This window comes from Littorina saxatilis, linkage group LG7 (genome assembly GCF_037325665.1).
Source record: "Littorina saxatilis isolate snail1 linkage group LG7, US_GU_Lsax_2.0, whole genome shotgun sequence".
In the NCBI taxonomy this organism is placed as follows: Eukaryota; Metazoa; Mollusca; class Gastropoda; order Littorinimorpha; family Littorinidae; genus Littorina; species Littorina saxatilis.
The window spans coordinates 16867290-16893649 of NC_090251.1; the positions used below are offsets into that span (position 1 = coordinate 16867290).

Below are 26360 nucleotides of genomic sequence, written 5' to 3' on the forward strand. Positions count from 1 at the left end.
AATAACACTATTGTCCATTAAGATGTTGCATAAAAATGGAAAATTTTCTTTCAGCAAAGCTGGAGAACAAAACCTTACTTCTCAGACTCCTTACAATTACATTCATAAATCATGTCAAGAAGACCCCAGATGGATTTTTTTCCGGCAATGTAATAAAAACAACACTCCAGGAACTGATATCGTACAAACAGAACTGCATAATTATGCAAATCTGATGCAACTGAACTGTGAAATTGCAAACACCAAAACTGCAGCCATAACCCTGTAAATTATATTGATAGCTTTAAAACCTGAATTTATAAAACAAATAATTCAACAGAAGAGGTGCATTCAAAGTAAACTCCCACCTTTGCCCAACTCCCCTCCTGCAGTGGATTGGTTTCACTTTCAATCGGCAGCTGGCTCGGGAGATCCCCCCCAATAAAGTTATTTTTAGCAGCTTGCCTCGAGAGTTCGACCAATCAAAACGCCGTATTCGCGGCAGCAATCCCAGAGCGCGCAATCTAAATCCCTGTAAGCGCCATCTTCGCCTTGCGAGAGAGCGTTTTGTGTGACATACCTCTTCAACATTTAGCTAAATTCGACAAATTAACAGCGATACCAGGCAATCTACAAGTTGATGCGTGTAATGGAAGGGCCAGTCAAACTGGTCGTCACTGACAATGAGTGACTCGGAGTCTGATAGGTGAGATTCCAATTTTTTTTCTTGCCGTTTTGTAGGCTATCCCCCGTACACACCATTGTGCGTACTGCTGTGGGGTTACTGTTACTGTCAGAACTTTCAAGCTAATAAATGTGAATGCAGCAGGCAAAGCCGGCACATAAATCCTGGCCTGATTTACTCAGTTTAAGGGGTAGCCGTAAACGAGCACTGTTGCTGTCACTGTGTACTGCCAATGTTGTCGGGGCATGATCCTTTCTGCAGCGACGAAATCGTAGACAAGATCGCCGATCGAACGACCTTGACACTGCGAAGCTCCACAACCAGAAAAGCGCCCGTGCCTTTTCGCAGACTTCTTTTTGGTTAAAATGTCCTCCTTCGGAATATCATAAAACAGTATCCCAGTTGAAATTTCACAGATCTGCTTCGTTAAAAACACCAAATTAGCGCTTCACGGGTCAGTCAGTTTGGCTTCTTTCCCTTTGCACGCAAGTGATGCCAGCAGTGCAACACGGGTACTCACGCTGATCAAACGGTCGAATTATCACCCTGCAACCACTTTCATGGCATGTTCCCCGTCTTTTCTTGTCGTAATATATGACACTTTGCAGAAAACTGGTTTTGCTCACATCACCACGTGGCCGGAACAGCATGTGTTTTGCGCGTGCGTATGCAACGATATGCGTTCAACGTGCGCGTGTAAAAATTGCGTCATTAACCATGGTGACATGACGACATTAACAGCACTTATGTAATGACGTTGCCTTTCACCAAAAGGCAGTTACGGTCTTGATAGGGAGCCATATTGAGCAATCTTTGTAACCGTCAAGGGTTCCAGCTCATCATTTTGTCATGATTCCAGTGCCTTACTCCTACGGTTACATGCCAAAACCTTACAGGTGAGACTGTGTCTGCAAGAAGTTCTTGAAAGTTTTTTAAGTGAAAGTAATCGTTCATCGAAAATTTTGAGATGAAAAGATGCAGTCTCAACGATTTCTTGTGCAGCTGCACAGTATTCATTGAATTAAATTTCACTTGGCACTTTGGCTTCTTTTTTTTCAAGACCCCATTCCCACCTCGGTATGCAGGGTAAGATTCTAAGAAACAAGACACCTGTCCTGCGTCTTCCCCTACATAGCCAGGGTCCAACCAGATTTTAGTAGATATTTTTTTCTTCAAATTGTTGAGAAAAACTTTTTAAAAGCCAACAGAGATTAGGGAAGTATTCTGAGGGATGCATTTTAGCCTACCTTTCATTTTTCAGTGAATCGCCCATGAGTATTTGCTTTTAGAACTACCTCCCACGCCCTCCCTCACTTGTGCCTTCATATTGCATGTTTCTTTCAGGCCAGATATTCTTGCCGCTACACGCTCGCGGAGCTAGGATGCGAGAGTGTATATGAAATGGTTTGATGGCTAGCTACGCAAGAATTAAACACCATTGGTTGATACTGAATAGGTCGTCTGCACTGGTCTGTTAACAGCCATGGACAACCAGTCAGATTGGCAGCAGTGTGGTGACATCTTTTTTCGCCAAGCGAGCAAGCCCAAAGCTACCTTGCGTTCGCTGCGAGAATCCTAGCATCCCTCGCGGCGAGAATTGCCCAAGAAACGGTACTTCCTCGCCCCACTCCCGTCACTCACCAATTCTAGCCTTTTAGAAACGGGGTACTGGTCTAATGGAATGTGGTGCCATTTGGGCTCCTCTAAACCTGCACCCCCGCAGAAGACGAAAAAGATGCACAAGAAATTCTTAGAGAGCCCCGTTAAAATAATAACCAGACAAAAAAAAGTAAAATTCCAACCCTTTTTTACATTTAGTTAAAAAAATGTACAAAATGTTTTATCATAGACCAGGAATCGGACAAGGGAGATGGTGTCTGTATGTGTAGAGCAATTCTGAATCAATCTTAATGAAAGTTTACATGCACATAAGTTGTTCTTCAGTACTGGTGACAGAAACTTGAGAAAGGGGGAAAACTGGTCAAAATTTAAATCTGTAGTTTTGTTGTTGAAATATAGCTTTTCATAAAGCAGAAATACTGTAGTATCTGATTTACAAAAGAAGAAATCACTGGTTCACATGGTTCTTACAAAATCTAACTTTTAAAGCTGGTTTCTGTGTGTGTGTTTGTATGATGACGATAGGCTCCGAAACGGTTGCATCGACTGAATGTTCTTTGCCACTTGAGTTGTGTTATTGGGTACTTTTGGAATAGCAAATTTGAAAGGATTCTTTAAAAAAAACATTAGATAGAATGACCCATCGAGGATCCTCTCTGTCTGGGCTGTCGAAACTTGGTCTTGTTAAGACTTACGTCTTTTACAAATGGTTAACGGAGAGATACACTCGCAGCACATTTAGCAAAGTTCTGTTGCCAAATCATCATAGATCAACATTTCACTATGCACACATGCAGTCGAAATAGATGTGAATTTCACATGACCGAAAACTGCTTACTAGCAGTAGCAGGTGACAAACAGAGCAATCACTGATCTAAATGTTTAGATCAGTGAGAGCAATTTGTTGAAGAACAGTTACTCCGGTTATTCGTCTTCAGTTATTTCCCCTGCCATAAGTTTCCTTGCAGATCTGCTGTCGTGTAAGTTTAGTGAAATTAACTAGTGTCATTTACTCATTGGAACGGGTGGGGATGTAGCTCAGTCGGTAGCGCGCTGGATTTGTATCCAGTTGGCCGCTGTCAGCGTGAGTTCGTCCCCACGTTCCGCGAGAGATTTATTTCTCAGACTAGTCAGAGTCAACTTTGTGTGCAGACTCTCCTCGGTGTCCGAACACCCCCGTGTTTACACGCAAGCACAAGACCAAGTGCGCACGGAAAAGATCCTGTAATCCATGTCAGAGTTCGGTGGGTTATAGAAACACGAAAATACCCAGCATGCTTCCTCCGAAAGCGGCGTATGGCTGCCTAAATGGCGGGGTAAAAACGGTCATACACGTAAAAGCCGTGGGAGTTTCAGCCCATGAACGAACAAACAAACAAACTCATTGGAAGATTTTTCCAATCTTCTCAGTCAATGAAGCACCCTAAGTTCTATGCCGACAGAAGTCACTTTGGGACAACACGACGATTGACTTCATTTATGAGCCCAAAGGCAAGGATATTGACAAGAATGTATGCATTTGACATTAAATGAAACATTAATAGACAGTTTCCAACTCACCAGATCTGCCAAAGAGCCTTCACTTGTGGAAAATGATGGTTTTAATCAGACAGGTATCGGAAACAATCTTTTGGTAACCGTGGCGACGTGAAGGCGCACATTTGTTTGTTTATGGCTGTTTTCCGTGTAACAACCCAGTTGAAATTTGTGTTTAAAATATCATCAATGTGTGGCTTGTAATCTCCGAATCAGTTGGTTATCTGCGTTTCGAGGGTAATTCAGTTTGAGTGGAGTTACTTTGAAACCTGCGTATCATGTGTGACGGCCCGAACAAATTTGATTGCAATATTTTATACAGGAAGTAAATTTAATTGATTCTGGCTCAGTCTTATAGATTTTGAATGCAGTGTTTTGGTAGTTTATCTGCTTTTCTACTTTGAAGCTTATTTGGAGTGTTACGCTGATCGAAGTGAGGTACCCAAAGTGTGACATCACTGATCAGTCGTATGCAGGTTACACCTCGGAACACATTCGCATTTCACAAAGAGAACAATAAATGGCAACATTTTAAGAAATGCATCAGTTTTAACTTTTATTAGATAATATTTAAACAAAAACAGCACAGACACGATTGTTAGGCCTAAAAAAAAATAGGTGTGGTTACGGTAACCCGACGCGACCTACCCTATTTTTAGGGGCCGACCCTATAACTTTTTATTACATTTTTGTCAAAAAACCAAAAAAAACCCAAGAAAACGAGTGCAGAAAACGCAATGAAAGCGAAAGCGCTCGAGTCGCACACTTATTTCCCTGTCAAGTAGGTTTTAATTTGTACACATTAGAGGAAAAAAAGTGATTGCTTACCTTCGTACCCTATTTTTTTTGGCTATGTTACCTTAACCACACCTATATTTTTTGCGGGGGGGGCCTTATCAAAAACACAGACCATGAGGTAAGTCGGCAAAGACGCTCCTAGTGTGCGTTCCCGTTTTGGTTTGCCATTTTTACTAGCATTTTCACTGTAAATTTTTGATTTTACCATATTTATTGAATGATCGAGGTATTTTCTTTGATTGTGGTGATTTTGCTATCTCTCTGTCATGTACTGGGTGCTTCGTGGCCAGTTTCTCCTCTAGACTGTATTGAAACCTGCATCCGTGTGAGCTGTCCCTAGTCAAGCAGTATGTAAGAAATGTTAAGTCCTTTGTCCTGGAAACTTGCATTCTCCCAGTAAGGTCATATATTGTACTACGTTGCAAGCCCCTGGAGTAATTTTTTGATTAGTGCTTTTGTGAACAAGAAACAATTAACAAGTGGCTCTATCCCATCTCCCCCCTTTCCCCGTCGCGATATAACCTTGAACGGTTGAAAACGACGTTAAACACCAAATAAAGAAAGAAAGAAAGTGAGCTGTCCCCCACTTGTCACCAGTAGCAAAGAACAACTCACATGTACACTAGTTCTTCCAGATTGCGTCACATCCGGCTTTTGGTTAGGGTTGAGGGGGCACTATGATGACCTCATTTTTAAATGAATTAATTGATATTTATGTCTATATCTTTGACTCAGTCCACACTCTGGAACTGCATTTCACTTTGAGCCTGGAAGCTTAAAAATTAAATAATTAGTTACTTGTAAAAGTTGTCATTTAAATAACATTTACAGATTTAAGAATGATTGCAATGAATTGAATAATACTGTCTGTATCTTTTCCTGAACCCAAAGAAATATTAGAAATGTCATGTTTACTCTAAAAATGTGCTCACAATTAAGGAAAATCGGTTTGTGTAAATAAGACCTGTCCATCATATGCTAGGTTTGCATGCTTCGCCTAGACGAGGGCAATCTGTCTCTGTCTTCGTGTTTGGGATAACCAAGCCTTACTTACGGTAAGTCTCGGTGATCACCGGTTTTGAGTGTAGATGTTTTAGTTTTAGGCCAACAAATTGACTAAATGTTTTGATATCGCTTCATGCGATTTGTATTTTTTCAATAGGTCGGACGGAAGGGCCTACTGCAGCAGTGATGAGGAAACAGATGATGCAGAACCGCTGGACCATGACTACAACTTGCCACAGGTGAAGGGCAAGAAGGTTGTCAATCGTGGCAAGTGGACAAAAGAGGAGGTGATTTTTTAACACCCTCCCCACCACTTACCCCCAGTCAAAGTAAGACTGTCAGTTGCTCTGACTGTCAGGGGTTGCTTGGTACAAACTTGCTCACTTGTGGCTAGCTTGCAAGTTTTCTTTCTTACCCTCCTTTTTTTCTGTCTTGAATAATTAACTCTTTGCTGTATGATGAGCTGTTCGTAGTCATAGGTTCAATGGTTGTTTATTTTGTTGGTGATGAGAACTGCAATGTACATGTACTTTATTTGGTGACCTATATTAGGTGTGGCGTATATAGACTGGTTTGAAAAGGCTCACCATCCTCTGGTTGTCACAAAACTATAATAAAAAAAAAGATCCAGACATGATTTAGGCTACCAGTGCCATAGCGTATCAATAGATTTCGCCGTATTTTGTACGCATGATTGTCGAGAATACGCTCAGTACGGTCAGTGGGGAAAAAATACGACGAGAAAAATTCCTAGACTACTTTTCTTCACAAGCCCATCCTGAAGCCGATCCAGTATTTTGGCACATGATTACGTCACTATATTAGCCGCTGTCAAAAAAAATATAATCGGATCGTGTCAATCAATCAAAACAACCAGGCAAACGAAAGTACGGTATTTGGCGAAATCGGCTCCGAGAATAAACAAGTAAAACAAAGAAGAAAAGTGAAAAAGTTTGAAGAAAAATATCACACACACATACACACACACACACAATTTCTAACCAACACACACATGTAGTCCCGCCCGGAATAAGCTTTTTTGGGATGATTTACGACTTTTGCACACATTTCGAGCAGACGAAAACACAACATGGCGGCTCTCGCTCCAACTATCGCGAGACACAAAAAAACAAAATCTCGCGCGCGCGAGATCCTGATACATCCGGTGTTTCTCTGTACGCTTGTCACGACGACTTGTTGACAAACGAAGATTCGCGAATGAAAGAGAAAAGCGCCGAGTCTTGAGTAGAGAGCTAATAAAGTACCGGTAATCGCTAATCGAGCGAAATGAAAATCCGCGGCGACTTCCATTAGGTGAATGCTATTCAAGTTTAGGTAACGTTTTAGCCGCATCTTTTTATAAGCCGCAATGCGATTTTTTTTTTTAAAGTCGCGGCTTGTAGTCCGTCAAATACGGTACAGTTTTTGTCAGTAAAAATTGAAAAAAGCATTTGTTTTAAATGTATAGGTAAACTTAATTAACGGTGTGACGGACGCGCATGAGGCATGTTTTAATCATGGATGTGCAAACGCTGTGTGGAGTACGCTCATTTTTTAGAAAATACACCAAGTTTGTTTGAGAATACTCAAAGTGCAAAACAGGGGTTCCCAGGTCTGGGCTAAGAAATGAGCTCTAAAATCTCAATCCTGTTTAAATGGCTTTGCCTCCAAAAATGTGATTGTTGTGCTTCAGGAACTGGGTTACACATGTATGAATTTTGTTGGTGCAGGACGAAAAGCTGCGCAAAGTAGTGGAGGCGAAAGGCCTGCACGATTGGAAAGCGGTGTCCAGCTACTTCCAGGACCGCACGGACATCCAGTGTCAACACCGCTGGCACAAAGTCCTCAACCCGGACCTCATCAAAGGGCCCTGGACAAAAGAGGTGTGTGGAATGTTGTTGACATTCATGTACATGTGACAGGGAAACTACTGCGTCGCCCTTCACATCAGACTGTCTGTAGAGTTGTCTGCCGGCTTGAGCGTGGGCTATTTATAGTAGCTCGACGTTTCTTGTACGTCAGTCGCTGGTTAGACACTTGTGAATTGTAGAGTCCTGTTTGTGATGGGGTCTGGCTACTGCTGTCTCCTAGTATGCTCTTGGGAACCTTTGCGTACCCATAGCAATTTTTGTTGGGCTAAGAAATTAGCTCTAAAATCTCTATTCTGTTTGAATGGCTTTGCCTTCAAAGGGATCGCTGTGCATCAAGCACTCGGTTACATACATAGAGAGATACAGACATGGCAACAAGTCTGTCGGTCACTGAGAGTGAGAGGATTTTCTGCTTGCAGAAGATTACGCATCAGATTAGAGCTAAAAAAAAATTGATCATGGAAATCTCGTTGTTCATTATAAGGTACATGTACGTAGTACAGAATTTTTGGAATTCTCTGAACCGATCACAAAAACATGGTGATATCAGTTAGATTAACTCTGTAAATTTGCTTCTGTACAGAATTTTCCCCCGGCTTCTAGTGCCTATAGGATGCAGGGACGGGGAGCCCTGGGTTGTTATGAAGTGTCAATTGGTGTTGGTTTGACTGTGTGTTTAGGAGGACAACAAGGTGATCCACCTAGTGCAGGAGTACGGACCCAAACGCTGGACCCTCATCTCCAAACACCTCAAGGGACGCACTGGCAAGCAGTGTCGAGAAAGGTATGTGGTTTTTACTCACATTGTTTTGTTACCCGTCCATTTTAATTGTTGAATCCCTGTAGAATTTGATGGAAGCTGGAGAGCTCTGCTAACCTTATTACTCAGATGGAGATCCAGGTATTGGAATCAAATTGTCCAGTGAGGTTACCCTCGTGGAAATTCTGGCTGCTTTCTCACTGGGGAAAGCAAGCTGCCATACAGTACGGCGCTACCAAACTTTTTTTCCCGTCCTGCATGCATATATATATATTCATGTGTCCATGCTCTGAGACTTTCACTCTGAACTCGTGCGCATGCATGCACACAGGAGTTTTCAGACACCAAGAACAGTCTGCACAAATTTGACTCGGGGAAAATAGATCTCTTGCTGAATTTGGGGGTCGAACCCATGACGACTGGTTTCAAGCCAGCACTGCTACAGACTTAGCTATATCTCCCCCAAATGAGCTCCTTGGAAGGTATATCTGTTGAGTCACTGTGTACTATTTTGTATCGTCCCAAAGATTGTGTACTGACTGTCAGCTTCACTTTTTCTTTCCCTAAATGTTTGCAGGTGGCACAACCACCTGAACCCCAACATCAAGAAAACTGCGTGGACAGAAGAAGAGGACCGCCTCATCTACCAGCTCCACCGTCGCCTTGGCAACCGCTGGGCTGAAATTGCCAAATATTTACCTGGCAGGTGAGAACATTTTTGACTCACATGCGAAGCAAAAGTGAGTCTATGTACTCACCCGAGTCGTCCGTCCGTCCGGAAAACTTTAACGTTGGATATTTCTTGGACACTATTCAGTCTATCAGTACCAAATTTGGCAAGATGGTGTATGATGACAAGGCCCCAAAAAACATACATAGCATCTTGACCTTGCTTCAAGGTCAAGGTCGCAGGGGCCATAAATGTTGTCTAAAAAACAGCTATTTTTCACATTTTCTCTGAAGTTTTTGAGATTGAATACCTCACCTATATATGATATATAGGGCAAAGTAAGCCCCATCTTTTGATACCAGTTTGGTTTACCTTGCTTCAAGGTCAAGGTCACAGGAGCTCTTCAAAGTTGGATTGTATACATATTTTGAAGTGACCTTGACCCTGAACTATGGAAGATAACTGTTTCAAACTTAAAAATTATGTGGGGCACATGTTATGCTTTCATCATGAGACACATTTGGTCACATATGATCAAGGTCAAGGTCACTTTGACCCTTATGAAATGTGACCAAAATAAGGTAGTGAACCACTAAAAGTGACCATATCTCATGGTAGAAAGAGCCAATAAGCACCATTGTACTTCCTATGTCTTGAATTAACAGCTTTGTGTTGCATGACCTTGGATGACCTTGACCTTGGGTCAAGGTCATGTCAAGGTCAAGCATGTGAGTCGTATGGGCTTTGCCCTTCTTGTTTCTTTTGGCTGGGTGATAATTACCTCCTTTGATGTTGATTATGGAAAAAGCAAAGTACTGCACAGAAGCTTTTACTTTTAGCTTTACTAACTCGTTCACTTTTTTTTTTTTTACCAGGCAATCCAAATATCCAAGAAAGCACACAAAAAACTAAATTCCAAAAAACAAAAACTACACACGAAAAACTCATTCTTCCTTGAATAAATTGCCTACGGCCCCAGAGAGGACTTGGAGAGGACAGCACGTTTCGCCCTGCAGTCCGGACTGACGATCTAACAGCGAACGACAAGAAGAAGAAGAATAAATTGCCTGTTGTACACAATTATATTTTATCTGATGTAAAATACTTTCAATGGTGTTGGTCCTGAAATAATGTCAATTATTTGTGTAGCTGTATTGTTTTCTTTTCTAGGACTGACAATGCGATAAAGAATCACTGGAACTCTACAATGAAGCGCAAGTACGAGAGCGAAGAGATAACGGATCGCAGTTCCAGTGGAATGATGCCCATTTACAACCACTCGTACTCTTCCTCCTCCTCCTCCTCCCACCATCGTATGCAGAGCTTGCAGCCGGTCCACCTCTTTCAGAACACGCACTCTCAGTCTGTAAGTACACTGCCCCATTTCTTCTGCATCTCTTGAAAGTGAAAGACAGCAAAGCTGCATTGCTCTTTTGTCTTTGTTTTTATGAAAATCGAAATGGTTGCTTGATGGTTATGCATTTTTTGCAACGATGACCGCTGCTTTCTGTGGAGAATCGCAGCCCTCTCCAATCAAATTAGGGGTGTTGTAACATGGTTGTATTCATTGCTGAGACCTAGACTTGTGATCCTGCTTCCTCCATGTGGCCACAGTCACTATCTGACTATTCTGTCATAATTTGAGGGTTCTGAAATGCACAAAACAAACAAACACCAGGCATGGGAATTGTCCGCCGAAAGGCAAATTTCCGCCGATTTTTTTTTTTGTTCCGCCGAAAAAGCAAAAGTGTCCGCCGAAAAAATAAATGGGGGAGGCAAAAATGGTTCTAAAAACTGAATATAATGGCAAACTTGGAGCTAAGATGACACCAAATTACACCAGTTGGGTTCTTTGGAGAAAAAAAATTCCGCCCAAAATGCCCCCAAACCCCCCTAGCAGGGCTAGGCGCTTCGCGCCGTCGACTTTGCTATTACTTACAAATGTTCAGCCTTTTTTACTTTTTTCAATTCCCATGCCTGAAACACACACACACAATCACACATTACACACACACACAAAAACGCAAATACATAACAAAACAATCATTCTTGATAAATTCTTGCTTTGATTCTATGTATATATTTGCTCCCTTGCAAAGGATTATGTAGTCCAGGTAAATCAGAATGAATCAATTGCTTTCAGCCATGGATACTTCATTTTCTAGTTTTGGACAATTATTTCAATCTGTTTTCAGAGAAATTTATGAGAGTGAAGATCTCTTGTTTCAGTTTCTTTCAATGAATTAGGAAGAACTTTAGTGCCACCTTAGCATAAGTAGAAGCGTGATTACATGTCATTTCTCATTTTTCTTCTGATTTATATTTCAGCATTCAAAATCAGTCAGTCTGAAGCAAAGTAAGTACATCTTTGTTACTTTTTTTTGTTGCTCACCTGGGTTCACTGAGTTCACATTGTCACTGAGTCATAGGAATAAGTAGCGCTCATCTGTATGTGAACCTGCAAACCGTCTGTGAAAGAAAATAACATTGGAGTTTTCTCCAACGTAGTTTAAGCTAGAGCTTTGAAACTTCACACACAGTCACTGCTGTGATGTGATGACCTCTTTACGATTACACAATACAAGTCTGAATGTCCATAGAGTTATAAAGAACAATATTTTATGCACCTTTATAAATCGGTTTGATAACTTGAATTCCTTAATATCTCATTGAAAAAAAGCTGATTCCCAAAAGAAAAAGAAAAGAAAAAAAAAGAAAAAAAAAGAAAGTAAAAAGAAAAAAAAAAAGAGACAAAAAAAAGAAGAAAAAAAAACTTGAATTCCTATTCTGCATGTGAAGAGAGGCTCAGACAGCAAGGTACCTTAACGAGAGTAATGTGACGTGTTTCAGTGAACATGGGCATGGCAACAGATACACAGGACTTGTCTTCCATGCAGATGGGACACAGTGGGGCCGTAGCCACGCCGCTCAAGTAAGTCTCAATACTGTCTCTGTCCCTCTTTTGGTGAAGTTTTTGGTTCTATCAGTGTGACAGGGAGACTATACTGTGTCACCCTTCACAGCAGACTGCAGTTGTCTGCCGGTGAAGAGCGCGATCTATTTAAAGTAGCTTCTACGCCGCTGACACCTGTGAATTGTAGAGTTCTGTTTGTGATGGGGTCTGGCTGCTGCTGTCTCCTAGTATGCTCTTGGGAACCATTGCATACCCATAGCAGTTTTTGTAGGGCTAAGAAATTAGCTCTAAAATCTCAATCCTGTTTGAATAGTTTTGCCTCCGAAGGTGATTATTGTGCTTCTTGCACACAGTTACATAAGTCTCAATTCTGTCTGTCTCTTTTTATGAAGTTTTTGTTTCTGTCAGTATTACTGCATTCACACAAGTACCTGTTGCAGAAATAGGGTACAGCGAAAATGAACACTGCATGTGTATGACTTGAATGGTACTCGACTTTCGAGCCTTGGCTTTTTAAAGGAATATGAGAATTCACATTCCATTGTTTCCAAGCTGTGAGCTGTTTTACAGAGTATCAGAAAAACAAAATGTAGATCTCGCATGCACATGCTTTGTTTTAAACAGTAGTGTGAAGCCAATGGTTCTCATTCATGATGTGGGGAATATGGTTTCCCACATTTATATAGTGGCAAATAGTGCAAACCTTTGGTTCTTTAACCTGTTTCAAACAGAAAAATGCGCACGAAAAAGATCTGTTAATCCATGTCAGAGTTTGTTGGGTTACAGAAACACAAAAATACCCAGCATGCATACAAAAAAGAAAGAAGAATAGAGTATGACTGCCTAACCCGGAAAATGGTCATGCTGGCAGAAGACCACTCTTGCAAACTCATGAGTGTACATGGGAAGTTTCAGCCCATGAACACAGAAGAAGAAAAAAGAAACACACTTGTAAATGGCAGCTTTAAGTTGACACAACCTTTTTAGCTATTCAATAACAGAGTATTTTAATTCATTTCATTCGCCACCTGTGACATTTACACCTATGCAAAATGCACATAACCAGTGTCTTAAACTCTTGTGTCCACTACAGGTCTCTGTCCAGTGTACCTGACAACCTGCTGGACCCTGGCAACGAGTTCAACGGTCTGACGTCGCTAGAACTGATGGAGGGGGTGGACATGCACACTGGCGTCACTCCCATCAAGTACAGTTTGCATGACACCATCAATGGTAAGCCTTCTTTGTCTTAACCAGAAATGTCCGATGTCTTGTAGATTCAAATTAAAAAATACAATGGAAAATCTCTTTTGAGAACCCTTTTTGAAACTTGTGTGAAGAGTGTATCTTATATCGGTGCAGATTTAAATCCTTGCTAAACCATGTGTCAGTTACAAAGTGAAAAAAAACCTGTTGAGATAGCTGTTAGTCCTTCATGGACAATATCCATGCCCCCATTGCGCTCAGCATACTGCTGTTGTCTGTTACAGTGTTAATCAGTAATGCCAATGTTCCCATAATTTCTGTCACTGTCAGAATGTGTTGAAAAAATGGATTATGTTTTCCTTGAATTCATAATCTGTGTCGACTGAATCAGTGTGTGCAAGATCAGTAGACCTTCATCATACGTTGAAATGAATGCAAACACTCCTGGCTACATGGCCATCCAAGCGTATCAACAGTTGTAGTGAAGTTACTTGAATGAACGTTGTCCATAGTTATACATCAGTTTGCAAGGTACCTGTTAAAAATAAAAGTGACAACAACGCTGTGCAGATCTACGTTTTGACGGCCATGTTGTGGACAAGATGCACGCATCTCACGGCATGATCCCCATGTCTAGCTCACACAGCTCCAAACTCAGCAGTCCTCCGCCCATCTTGCGCAAGAGTCAGCGCAGAAAGCACGTAAGTACAACTGGGGAGGATTCAAGCCTCTGGCACAAGTGTACTAAACATGTACAGGCAAGCATGCAGCTCCTCATCTGTGTGAACAGTCCAGATCTCTTATCTCCATCCAACCCTGGCTTTGCCTCTCTATCGTCTTTCTCATCTCTGGGTTAGTGGCTTGCAAGAACAGTGTTTAGCATTCTTTGTTTTTTGTTTGCTTGTTTTATATTAAACTTTGTTGTTGACTCTTCCATGTGTTCAAAAAAAGTGCATGCATGCTTGCGTGTTATGAAAAGTAATGTGAACAAATGGTAAAGGGTATATTGAATTTGTACATGCTTTGTTTATATCCAGTTAAAAGCTGTCAAGCAACACTTTTTCTCGCATTATTTGTATTGCATGGACAGCAAAGAATCCTGTCTTGTGTCTGCTTTCAGAAGCCTTCGCGACGTATCCGCGAGGACCCCCTGCTGGTGTCTGTGCACGATGAGGACGAGGAGGACATGATGGAGGATGACCATGACCTTGACCGTGACGAGCGGGAGGACGAGGACCAGGAGAACCGAGACCCCAACAGTCAGCTGCAGGCTCACAGCACGCCCACAGGGACTCCCATCAAAAACCTCCCGTTCTCCCCCTCACAGGTATTTGTTGCTCACCGTCCCCTCGCTGCTGTCACACAGGAGATTTCAGATGCATTGAAGGATTTACCTGCACACCATTTTATCTTTTGGTCCATTTCTGTAACACAACCTCAAGATCATCTAAGCATTATGTGTTGTTGTTTTTCCCCGAATTTGTTCATTAGATTGCTAGTTCTTGAACCATGCTGTGTTAGATGCTCAGAAAACTTGTCTACTCAAACTAATTTTGAGTTTTGGTAATTAAATATTTGAAGAGAAAGTGTGTAGTATTACAGATTGATACAGATACTTTATTTAGAACTAGAATGTCTGTTATTTAATGAAGACTGGACTTGGTTCTAGAACTCCAAAAGAAGTAAGTGTTAGCTTAGTGTTGAACACTTTGCAGTTTCCTAAGTATAGGTATTGAAGCGCTCTTGCTGCCACAGCTAAGGATGATAGTAATAACTGACACAGTTGTACTGTTGTGTTCCACATGGCAGTTCCTCAACAGTCCTGATGCCACGTTTGGTTCCGGCAAGCTGACGTCCACACCCATGACCTCGATGTGTTCCGCCAACGCCACCTTCACCTCATCTTCCGCCATGGCGCACAGCATGGGGTAGGCCATCTCAGCTGTCATGTTATTCTGTTCATGTCTGTCACATCAGTGAGCACAGGGGCTGTACTAGTCTGTGCTAGGACTCGGACAGACTGGTTCTGACTCAAGAGTAACTCTTCTGCACTCTTGTTTTGTGCTCTGAACGCTTCCTTCCCTTTGATTGAGTTTTTATCCTGGGCGGGGATGTAGCTCAGTCGGTAGCGCGCTGGATTTGTATCCAGTTGGCCGCTGTCAGCGTGAGTTCGTCCCCACGTTCGGCGAGAGATTTATTTCTCAGAGTCAACTTTGTGTGCAGACTCTCCTCGGTGTCCGAACACCCCCCGTGTGTACACGCAAGCACAAGACCAAGTGCGCACGAAAAAGATCCTGTAATCCATGTCAGAGTTCGGTGGGTTATAGAAACACGAAAATACCCAGCATGCTTCCTCCGAAAGCGGCGTATGGCTGCCTAAATGGCGGGGTAAAAACACGGTCATAACACGTAAAATTCCACTCGTGCAAAAAACACGAGTGTACGTGGGAGTTTCAGCCCACGAACGCAGAAGAAGAAGATTGAGTTTCTATCGGAAGCAGAGAGCAGTACAGTGCAGTGGAAGCCCACCTTTAAGACCCCTGATACAAGACTTTCCTCTTTTCAAGACCGTGCATTCTCACATTTCTCTTTATAACCTCAGTAAGTGTAGCCCGCTTTGAGACTCACTTTGTTTGTTTGTTCGTTCATGGGCTGAAACTCCCACGGCTTTTACGTGTATGACCGTTTTTACCCCGCCATTTAGGCAGCCATACTCCGCTTTCGGAGGAAGCATGCTGGGTATTTTCGTGTTTCTATAACCCACCGAACTCTGACATGGATTACAGGATCTTTTTCGTGCGCACTTGGTCTTGTGCTTGCGTGTACACACGGGGGTGTTCGGACACCGAGGAGAGTCTGCACACAAAGTTGACTCTGAGAAATAAATCTCTCGCCGAACGTGGGGACGAACTCACGCTGACAGCAGCCAACTGGATACAAATCGGCTACCGACTGAGCTACGTCCCCGCCCTGCGACTCAGTTTTAAACCTGATTTTCTCAGATTTGTAGAATGTAGGGCCCAAAAAGGGGGGTTCCATTGTACGTGTTGGAAGAGGACTACATTATTTGGAAGACAGTGTTGGATCAGATCTATACTTTTGTTCATGCAAAAGAAATCACTGTAGCATAACAGCACATCTGCGCTCCAAAGTGTTATCAGTCTACTGTTCTGGCAGACTCTCACAGTCACAGTAGGTTAGGCCTAATTTTGTTCGTATTTTCAGAAAATCTTTAGCTCTGTTACAGCGGTGGATGTTGATATGCCCTCAAAGAAAAGGAAATTTGAGAATGACGGAAAAGCAAATATTTGCATCCTCACTTTGATGTTTAAAGGGAAAGAATGTTGTGATTTGGGAAAGTTGATACATTTGAAGTAAGTTGCCTGATGGTTCACCTTCTCTTGCAGGATGGGAGGAAAACTGACCACTCCAGTGGCCAAAGTGTCCACCCTGGAGTCCTCCCCTCGGACCCCCACCCCTTTCAAACACGCCTTGGCAGAGGTAGAGCGACGGGCCAAGGCCAAGGAATGGGTATGTTATCCGTTTGTTTTTCATATTTACAGAGTGATGAAAGGTAGGTTTTGTTGCAGACTTTATTTCTGGAATGTGAAAGGGGGACACAGTTGTACCTCTTGTCACAGCATCTGCTCTGCAGAGCTGTCTGCCTTGAGTAGTGAGCTATTTATAACTCAAGCGTTCAATGCCAGTGAAACACCTGTGGGTTTTAGGGAGCTGTTTCTCGCAGGGTCTGAATGCAGTTTTCTCTTGGCTTGCTCTTGCCAACCTTTGTGTTGAGCAAAGCAGAGTTTTATGAAAATATCAACTTAGCCCAAACTGACTCCTGTTTGACTGGCTATGTGTGTTTTATGCACTTGTCCATGAGTAAGTGGCACTCTAATAAACTAATTTCAGGCAGAGTTTCATGAACTGTTTGAAGAAGAAGAGAATGGACAATGTTGGAAAATAACTCTGTCATGTTATTTATGGGTTGTGCTTTCCCTTGTTTTCCCTTACTTTTCCATGGAAACACTAAGTCAAGCTACAAGTTACATCGTAGGGAACAGTGTATCTCTGCACACAGTGGCGATCTGTGAAAAGGAAATTATGCAAACCACTGACATCCCAGTGAAGATTTGCTCCGATCTGTACTTTCTGCACTGTCCGCTCAATATATTGCTCTTGTCGTTCAAAAGTATGCACATCCGAGCTAACAATCAGCATTGCAGTGCACAGATCGAGTGACAATGTGTGGGGACGTCATGTGTAGCTTGACTCATTGTTTGCAAGGAAAAGCAACTCTACCACAACCCATAAAATCTTGACAGAGTTATTTCCAGAATTTATTTATTGTATGTTACCCGAAGCTGAAAGGATAATGTGTGACTGTTAGTTTATGTGTGCGAACAGAGCCCCGGAGAGCTGGATGACCTTGGCGAGGTGCTGAAGGACTGTGAGGCGGGCTACGAGGCCGATCTGTCCAGCGGTGTCACCCCCGCCATGCACACGCGACACTCCAAGCGAAAACCCAACAAAGAGGTCAGTGGATGCATCCTGCCCGCCACCCTTTCGAAGACTATACAGTGGAATCTTGCTCTTGATGTTTTATTATGCACTGTGTGGAATAGTAAATAAAGGCCTGCAATTTAGGTCATTTTATATACATGTGCTTATAGTGTCTGCTGCCTTCTTTTGCTTGAAAACATAAAATCCCACTCAGCAGATTCATGCTTTGGCCAAATTTGACTTCAGCTTTGAGTGCCACATCAGATAGCAGAAACAGTCAGTGTGAATTGTGAATTAGAAACATATTTTCAAAGAAGTAAGACACTGAAAGCAACTTTTGTGCCCTTTGCCTGTGTCTTGTGAGTTGACAAGTTCATTTACTCTTAACCGTAAACTTTCGTCATTCCACATTTAAAGCTCATTTAGAAGAGCTGCTCCATCTAGATGCAAATATGAATTTCTTTCAAAATATTTTTCCTCACATTTTTAATTTCTTCAACTTTTGGGTTTTGTTTAATATTTTGACATCTTTCATTTGCTTATTTTGGGACAGAGGAGATTGTCACAACTCAGATGTGACTGACATTTTTTAAATTTGGTCAATTCAAACTTTGGGATTTGGTGTTCTCTTGATTACTTGCTGCACATTTCTGGGTGAAGACACTGACATTTCAAACCGTTGTGGTGTTGTATAGTTAGCTCTGGCTGTCTTGCTTTTGGTGTGCATGTGATATTCTCCTCCCCCCCCCCCCCACCCCCCCCCACCCCATCAATTTATGCTTCCAGTACACTTGTATCCCACAGCTGTATCAACTGGCTGAATTTGTACCAATCCTGTAGTTCAGCGAGCAGATGACTTTTTTTTCTCCCCGCCTCATGAAAATCACATTTAAATTTGTTAATTATATACGGGTAGAAATATTGTTGATTGAATCATTATCATCACGCTTAAACCTCCCCTCCCTCTCCGTGTGACCCTGCAGCATGTACAACACAAGCGTGTGCGGCAGTCGCTGGAGAACCGCTGGGCCTCCGTGGAAGAAGACAAGAAATCTCTTCTGCTTTCCCCCGAGACGCCAGTAAGAAAACATCTCTTTAGCATTCGTTCATGTTCTGCTCTACAGTGGTACCTGTGATGTGAGGCCCCTCAAATTAAAGGACACCTCCCATGAAAAGATACTATCTGTTGTCCCATTGACTTTTATCTCAGACCTGTTTACCCTTACTATTTTGGAGTAATTTATTACTATTTTTTGGGATTATTTTGGGAAAATACTCCATTTGAGTTCAGACTACGATTTTCAAATGTGCTTCAACTAAGGTTTGTGTTACTAATGTTGTTGTTTGTAACCACTGGGTTACTATTTGGTCATCAGATTACTATTTTTTGACTTGACCATTACTCTTGTCAAATTTTGGGGGTTAACAGGTCTGTTTATCTGGACCTGTCACGACAGGCCACCTGCAATGTAGGGACGCATTTGGCTGGTCCCAAAGGTGTCCTTTTATCGCAGGTACCGCTGTGTTTCCAGAATGTGACTATGTATTTCTTGTAAATACTGGGTTTTTTTTTTAATCACTCATGCTACTCTGTATTTTTGGTAAATTCTGGTTTCTTCAGCTTTTGCTTTTGAAGCCAAGATTCCACAAGCATGTTTTAGTCTATGTCTTGGATTTTGTTTTTTGCGAATGCTGTAAAAATCGGGATAGATATCACTGCCAGCATCAAATCAGATGTGTGTACCTGTACATTTGGGTGCAAATACTTTCATTTTCATTCCCAGCCGTAGACATTGACACCACACACTTGTGGAACCTTAGCTTAACACTTTCTACCCCACCTATGTTGACCAAGGTTTTTTTGGCCGAGACCAGCTGTGCTGCAGCAGGTCACTCAGAATTGTAGTACATGTAACTGTGTAGTAACTGTGTAGTTTGCCTTTTCTCCAATTTGTTCACTCTGTTACTCAACAGTTATGTGGTAGCATAGAGAACGTTGTGGGTGTGTATTATTTACTTGCAGTGGACTGTGTTCATTTTGTGCACCAACTTTTTCTAGGGGGTATGTACTGTGGCACCTGTCATGAGAGTGCATGCTCATATTACAGGTTCCACTGTATTGGAAATAGCTGAGACAGCACAGTGTTTTCACAGTTTGAAGCTTTGTTACTGTGTAGTTAGTATGGCATGGCTGTTTTTTGACATTCTGGTTTTGCTCTCTCTTCTGGATCTTTTCCTGGTTTTCCTCTTTAATCTCTCTGTCCTGAATATTTCATTTATGCAACTGAATCTCAAGTAAAGGTTCTGTAGATGTGGATAACCTATGGACATATATATATTGCAATTCTAAAAGGTTTAGTGCAGCATTGCATGGTTCTACATTAAAACCCTCACAATAGCCAAAATACTGCCGTAAAAGTGTTCATGATTGGAAAGTTTTGTTCCAATGCGCTCTGTCTCTCTCTCTCTCTCTGCCTGTCCTTCTCTCTCCCCCCCCCCCCCCCCCCCCCCCATCACCCTGCACTCTCTTTCTCTCTTTCTACGTCCAGACTTATAAAATATGACTGCAGATAGTCCACCAAAGATAGTGACTGAGTGGTAATTAAGGTGCATTGTTCCCAGAGCAAGTCGCTGGCTGGTGACTCGAGCCTGCTCTTCTCCCCTCCGTCCATCATCAAGGACACGCTGCCAGAGGAGGTGCTGGAGGAGGTCTTTGCTTTCCCCAAGGCTGCTGCTGGGCCCACAGGCGTCACTGTGAGTCAACACATACATGTCTGTATCAGCCTTTTTCTGGGACTGTGGACATGCATACTATTTCTTACTGTTTCCTGTCATTATCATTGTCTGTATCAGCCTTTTTCTGGGACTATGGGCATGCATGCTACTGTGGAGAGGGGGAGAGGTTGGGGGGGGGGGGGGGGGGAGGTGATGGGGAACTGTTTTTCTGGTATATATGTGTGGGGTTGTGGTGAGGGACTTTGTGTTTGATGCGTGTATCATTGTAAGTGTGTGTATATGTGTGGGGTGAATGGGAACTGTTTGTGTGTGTGAAGCTGTGAAATGTGTGTGTCTGCATGTCTGTGTAGGGTTGAGGGGGACTTCATGTGTAAGTGAAACAGTACAGTGTATGTTCCATGTTTCTGTAATTTCGACTTTGGGCTTTACTCCTCAGACTGTGGTCTAACAACCCTTTCGTCATCTTTTCAGAGTAAACGCAAGAGAAAATCCATCAAGCGTATCCACTTTGACGACATCCCCACCAGATCTATGCTGGAAACCAAGTTGAGGGTAAGATTCTCTGTTGCTATCTAGATATTGAAGGTGCTTTGCTTTGGGTCAGCTGTGATTGCCAATACAGTGGAACCCCCATTTTATGAAGAGAACAAATGGCTATGCACACACAATCTGAAAAAGTAAGGAGTCTTAAAGTGGGGATTCCACTGTAGCAGAAAAATATCTTGTGATACTTGTAACACTTTATCTGTTACTGCTTTCTGCAGGTCATACCAGGGATATTTTAGCAGCATTTTATTTTATTTATGCTATTCTTGGACCTACATGTACTTAAATTTAAGCAGATGATGCTAAAACCTTGCATCCAGTGAAAGTTTCTTGTTTTGTTTGCAGCTGGATGAAAAGTACGAGACAGTGGCTTGCGGAAAGACGCCTGACCAGATTGAGATGACCGAGCTAGCCAAACAGTGTGCCATGACCTTCAAACCACGATCTCTTGTCCTTTGAACTTGACCTTGGGGCTGAGTAACCCTGACCTTCATGAAACTTGAACCATCCTTCACCTTTGGAAGACCATGGTTTTGATTTTTCAGGATCTGGAAAATGTGTGCTTCCCTTGTGAGGGGCTGAACTTGAGCATGTGTTATCCTCAGTGCATGTCAATGAACAAAGACACAAGTTCACAGCTACAAGAAGACTGTTGGCTGATGATGGCGGCAATCAGGTGTTTTGTCTTTAAATACCCTCAAAGACCCTGATCCTGTTTTGCCGATTCGTAAAAACAAAAACTATCCATGAGGGGAGCATTGGGTATTACATGTCATTCTCTGCTATGTGAAGTCTTCAGTCTTTGTAACATGAAAAACACCCTTAACGTTGTGGTTATCCTGTACCTTGCTTGTATTGTACTTTCTTAGTTGTACCTTGTATTCTGTTGTGTCATGAAAAACAACAATAATTTATTTAAAAAGAGAAAAAAGGATAGAACATAAAGTTGTATTCTTTATCATCAAAATACCTGTATTTCCCTGAGCACTTTCTTCACAGAGCCTGAAAAATGGTAATCCATTTTAGAAATGTTTTGCAGGGTAGCATTGCTATGAATACTTCGGCGACACTTGAAATCTATGCAAGTATTGAAACAAAATGTGAGATTGCACACGGACTGGCGCCATTTTAAACTACCTGTGTTCAATGTGTAGGTCAATGATTTCACTTCCTCTTGCTGACAGAAGTGTAAAGGTGCCGTGTTGAAACTGCCAGTATGATGGAGTAGGCTGAGGCTGTCGCAGTACTGGAGTGTGCAAAACAATATGTGTGCTGCATGCAGGCTGACAGTGGTTGTCACTGTGAGTTTGAATCCTGCATCATCTCACTTTAATGTGAGAATTCTGCCAGTGACTCTTAATGCGTATTGGAATTCCACATGATATCTTTTCATGACGTCAGAACACTTGGTATTGGAAATCTGCATGATATTTGAATGCTTTCAGTGACTCTCATTCCATATTGGAATTCCACATATGTCGGAACACTTCGGCATTGGAGCTCTGCACGGTGTTAAAATGCTTTCAGCGACTGTTACCTTGCGTGGCTACTCTGTAATATTTCACTTTGTCATGTCAAAACACTTACCAGCGACTGCCACTTCTGTGCATGTTAATAATGTGTAATCACCCACCTACGCTTCTGGCAGAATTTCATTTCATTTCATTTACTTTATTATCCTAATGCTGGGAAATTCGGGTCGCTTCCTCCCAGTGGAAAGCTAGCAGCAACAAAAGTCGCGCTACCCAGGTGTGTGTGTGTTTAGGTGTAATCAGCCACCTGCACTTATGGCACAATGACCAAGGTCTTTTACGTGCCACTGTGGTGACATGGATACCGCCTCTGAGTCTGCACATAAAGTGTCCATCCCGACCCGGATTCAAACCTATGACCCCAGGATCACAAGTCGGTGCCATACCACCTGAGCTACCCTGTCCCTTGAGTCATCACATGAAGTTGGCCTAGTGTCCATTCCAGCCTGGATTTGAACCCTTGACTCAAGGATCACAAGTGTATTGAGCTAGTGAGCTACATTTACCAGATGTGCATGATGTCTCATGGTACCACTCTAGCTCTGCCTACGTCAGAATACTGTCCGTGACATTCTGTTTGCATGGACATGCTGCATTGCGGCTCTTTGTACTGCCAAGCCACTGCCATCCACTGAGAAACAAAGGGAAGTAAGCACTCTAAATGCATAGGACATGTGTAATAGAGTACGTTATAGCTCTGCTGGTAACATGACTTTGCGTGACAAGTTTGTGGCTGCTGCCAGAACACTGCTAGTGACACATTTTGCAATGAAAATGTGCATGGTATCTCGTCATGATTTTCATTTCATTTACTCTATTATCCCAATGCTGGGAAATTGGGGTCGCTTCTTCCCAGTGGAAAGCTAGCAGCAACAAGAGTCGCGCTACCCAGGTGTGTGCGTATATAGGTGTAATCGGCCACCTGTACAGCCGAATGACCGAGGTCTTTTACGTGCCACTGTGTTGACATGGATGTGGGTCATGGATACCGTCTCTGAGTCTGCACATCAAGTTGACTTGTGTCCGTCCCTGCCGGGATTCGAACCTGTGACCTTAGGATCACGAGTCCAGTGCTCTACCAACTGAGCTACCCGGCCCCCAATGATGTCAGAACACTACCCGTGACTGCCACTTTAGCTGGTAACCGTGTGAGGTCTCTTCGTCTTGTGAGAACAGTGTATTGATTGGTCATTGTGCATGGGAAATTAATCTTGATGTCCCTTCATAGTGGAAGCACACTGTCAATTCCCACAGGAATAGTGCATGACGTGTATTCGTGTTTAAACTCTGCCAGTGACTGTAAGCTACGCTTTTGGTGATTCTGGACATCAAAAATTGTCTTTTCATGTCAGTATGCTGCTGGTGACTGCCACTTTGCTGGGGAATTAGATGATGTCTGTTCACCATGTCAGAACACTGCCAGTGACACACTTCACTGTGACAATTTTTGTGTCAGTTCTCCTAGTTTATGTATGTTCATGCACCTTGCAAACTTTATGTATACATGTAGCCCCAAAATACTGAATAAGCTACTCATCCAATACTTTTGAGTGCTTGTATGCTTTCTGTATGGTTCAATATCATTCTTACCTAGCTGCCAGTTAATTGTTAATGTGAAAAGCCAAATATTCTTGTTGACAGAATCTGTTGTTGTTAATTTCTTTGTTACAGTTTTATTCAAAATGTTATGGATTGGTTCAGTGAGTTTAGATCATGTGCATCAGCCATTCTGAGCAGTAGTTCCAAACGCCTGTTGTGAAATTATGGTAGATGAAAGCATGAGTTTGTGTCTGTCCATCTCAGTCTGAGTAGTTTATTTGAGAGAAATGTTCTGTTGGGGATAATGTTCCGTTTTTGCGTTTTACTTAGTTAGTATTGTTTCTAAATGTAAGTTTTTTGGTGCTTCATTTTTGTGTTGTTTTTCTCTCTGATAATATTTAGTGAAATATTACCGCAGGGGTGCTTTTTGACTCACATGCGAAGCAAAAGTGAGTCTATGTACTCACCCGAGTCGTCCGTCCCGGCCGTCCGGAAAACTTTAACGTTGGATATTTCTTGGACACTATTCAGTCTATCAGTACCAAATTTGGCAAGATGGTGTATGATGACAAGGCCCCAAAAAACATACATAGCATCTTGACCTTGCTTCAAGGTCAAGGTCGCAGGGGCCATAAATGTTGTCTAAAAAAACAGCTATTTTTCCCATTTTCTCTGAAGTTTTTGAGATTGAATACCTCACCTATATATGATATATAGGGCAAAGTAAGCCCCATCTTTTGATACCAGTTTGGTTTACCTTGCTTCAAGGTCAAGGTCACAGGAGCTCTTCAAAGTTGGATTGTATACATATTTTGAAGTGACCTTGACCCTGAACTATGGAAGATAACTGTTTCAAACTTAAAAATTATGTGGGGCACATGTTATGCTTTCATCATGAGACACATTCGGTCACATATGATCATGGTCAAGGTCACTTTGACCCTTATGAAATGTGACCAAAATAAGGTAGTGAACCACTAAAAGTGACCATATCTCATGGTAGAAAGAGCCAATAAGCACCATTGTACTTCCTATGTCTTGAATTAACAGCTTTGTGTTGCATGACCTTGGATGACCTTGACCTTGGGTCAAGGTCACATGTATTTTGGTAGGAAAAATGTGTAAAGCAGTTCTTAGTGTATGATGTCATTGCTAGGTTTAGTTATTTGACCTTGACCCTAAAGGTCAAGGTCATGTAAAGGTCAAGCATGTGAGTCGTATGGGCTTTGCCCTTCTTGTTCCAGAATGTATGTTGGTTGGTTGATCTGTTTTTCAATACCTTCCCCTTTAGAACTTTCAAGAGCATGTAAATAATAATAACAAATGAGCATTTATATAGCGCAACATCATAACTTTACAAGTATGCTCTTTGCGCTTGACACATTTAAAAATTAAAACACAGTTATACAAGCATTTACATCTACATTCATAGTCAACAACGCTTAATTAAAAGCATACACCATCAAACATACATTACAAAAGATTCTTCCACTAACTAATTAATAAAAACATGAATAAAATAGGTAGTAAAAAACAATGAAATTCACCTTGAGTTTTATGGACTCTAGTCTGGGGAATTTTGCAACTTCAAGGTGTGAAAAGTGTTAGTTTTGTTTTGAAAGAAATTGGGGTTTATGGTTCAATAAGTGGAATAATGAGAGGTTTTATGTAAATAGGTTTGATAGATTTTTACAATGTTAGTTATTTGGTATGCTTTTTGGTCTGAATGTCTAAATTGCAGTGTTACTGAGTTATATGATTTGTTTCCTTTTGAAAACGGTGTTATGTGCTTTTTTTGTTTAGATTTCCTTCAATGTGATTTTTTCTGTTGGATGTTGTGTTGATGTTAGTCTTTTAAAGACAGTTAAATGTTCAATATATTTTCAGTTTTAACATGATTGAATAATTCTTATCCACAATGTTATCTCACTCATTTCATAACTACTCATTTGTATAGTACATGGCAGTCAGGTTTTTAAGAAGACGTAGTTTTATGCACGTGTCCATTCATTTTAACCGATAGTCCGAGTTGCTTCAAGTTTGATGTATGTTGTCCGTTTCACATCTTTAAAACAACAACGAAAAAGGAATTATTTACAAGTGAAGACTTGAAATAAATATAAAACTTGCTTGTTCGTGTATGTTGTGATGAAAAATTAAAGTGAAATATTTCTTGAACAAATTGTAAATCTGTCAGTATGATGGAGATCGTGTTCTTAGCACAGTTGAGTATGTTCAGTAACATAAAATACCTACAATGGAACCCACATTTTTAAGACCTCCGTTTTAAGGTTTTCTAGTCATAATGTCACTAAATTGAATTCTTTTTAATGAGATACGATACCAATACATGTGCAACCTGACGGTGACCTTGCGAGTACTTTTTCTCTGCAGATATGACTTAAAATCACTGAGACATTCATTTCATGTGGAGACATACATAAGATGTGACAGAACTTT

The 26360-nt window shown here is 41.8% G+C and overlaps 1 protein-coding gene across 3 annotated transcripts; it reads left to right on the top strand.

Annotated features, from left to right (window-relative positions):
- Positions 1-28: 28 nt before the first annotated feature.
- Positions 29-26029, top strand: LOC138970819 (transcriptional activator Myb-like). 3 transcript variants are annotated; one of them, XM_070343347.1, is made up of 18 exons: positions 29-685; positions 5781-5910; positions 7354-7506; positions 8175-8278; positions 8832-8960; positions 10095-10290; positions 11253-11280; positions 11775-11856; positions 12932-13071; positions 13615-13745; positions 14165-14371; positions 14854-14972; positions 16452-16575; positions 17452-17580; positions 18531-18626; positions 20170-20301; positions 20755-20835; positions 21175-26029. In XM_070343347.1, exons 1-18 carry the CDS (start codon positions 663-665, stop codon positions 21286-21288), a joined length of 2118 nt encoding a protein of 705 aa, XP_070199448.1. In that variant the 5' UTR covers positions 29-662; the 3' UTR covers positions 21289-26029. The 3 variants fall into 3 exon arrangements, with proteins under 3 accessions (XP_070199448.1, XP_070199447.1, XP_070199449.1); XM_070343346.1 differs by lacking the exon at positions 29-685 and adding an exon at positions 1374-1560; XM_070343348.1 differs by lacking the exon at positions 29-685 and adding an exon at positions 1374-1560 and having other exon boundaries at positions 5781-5862.
- Positions 26030-26360: the final 331 nt, after the last annotated feature.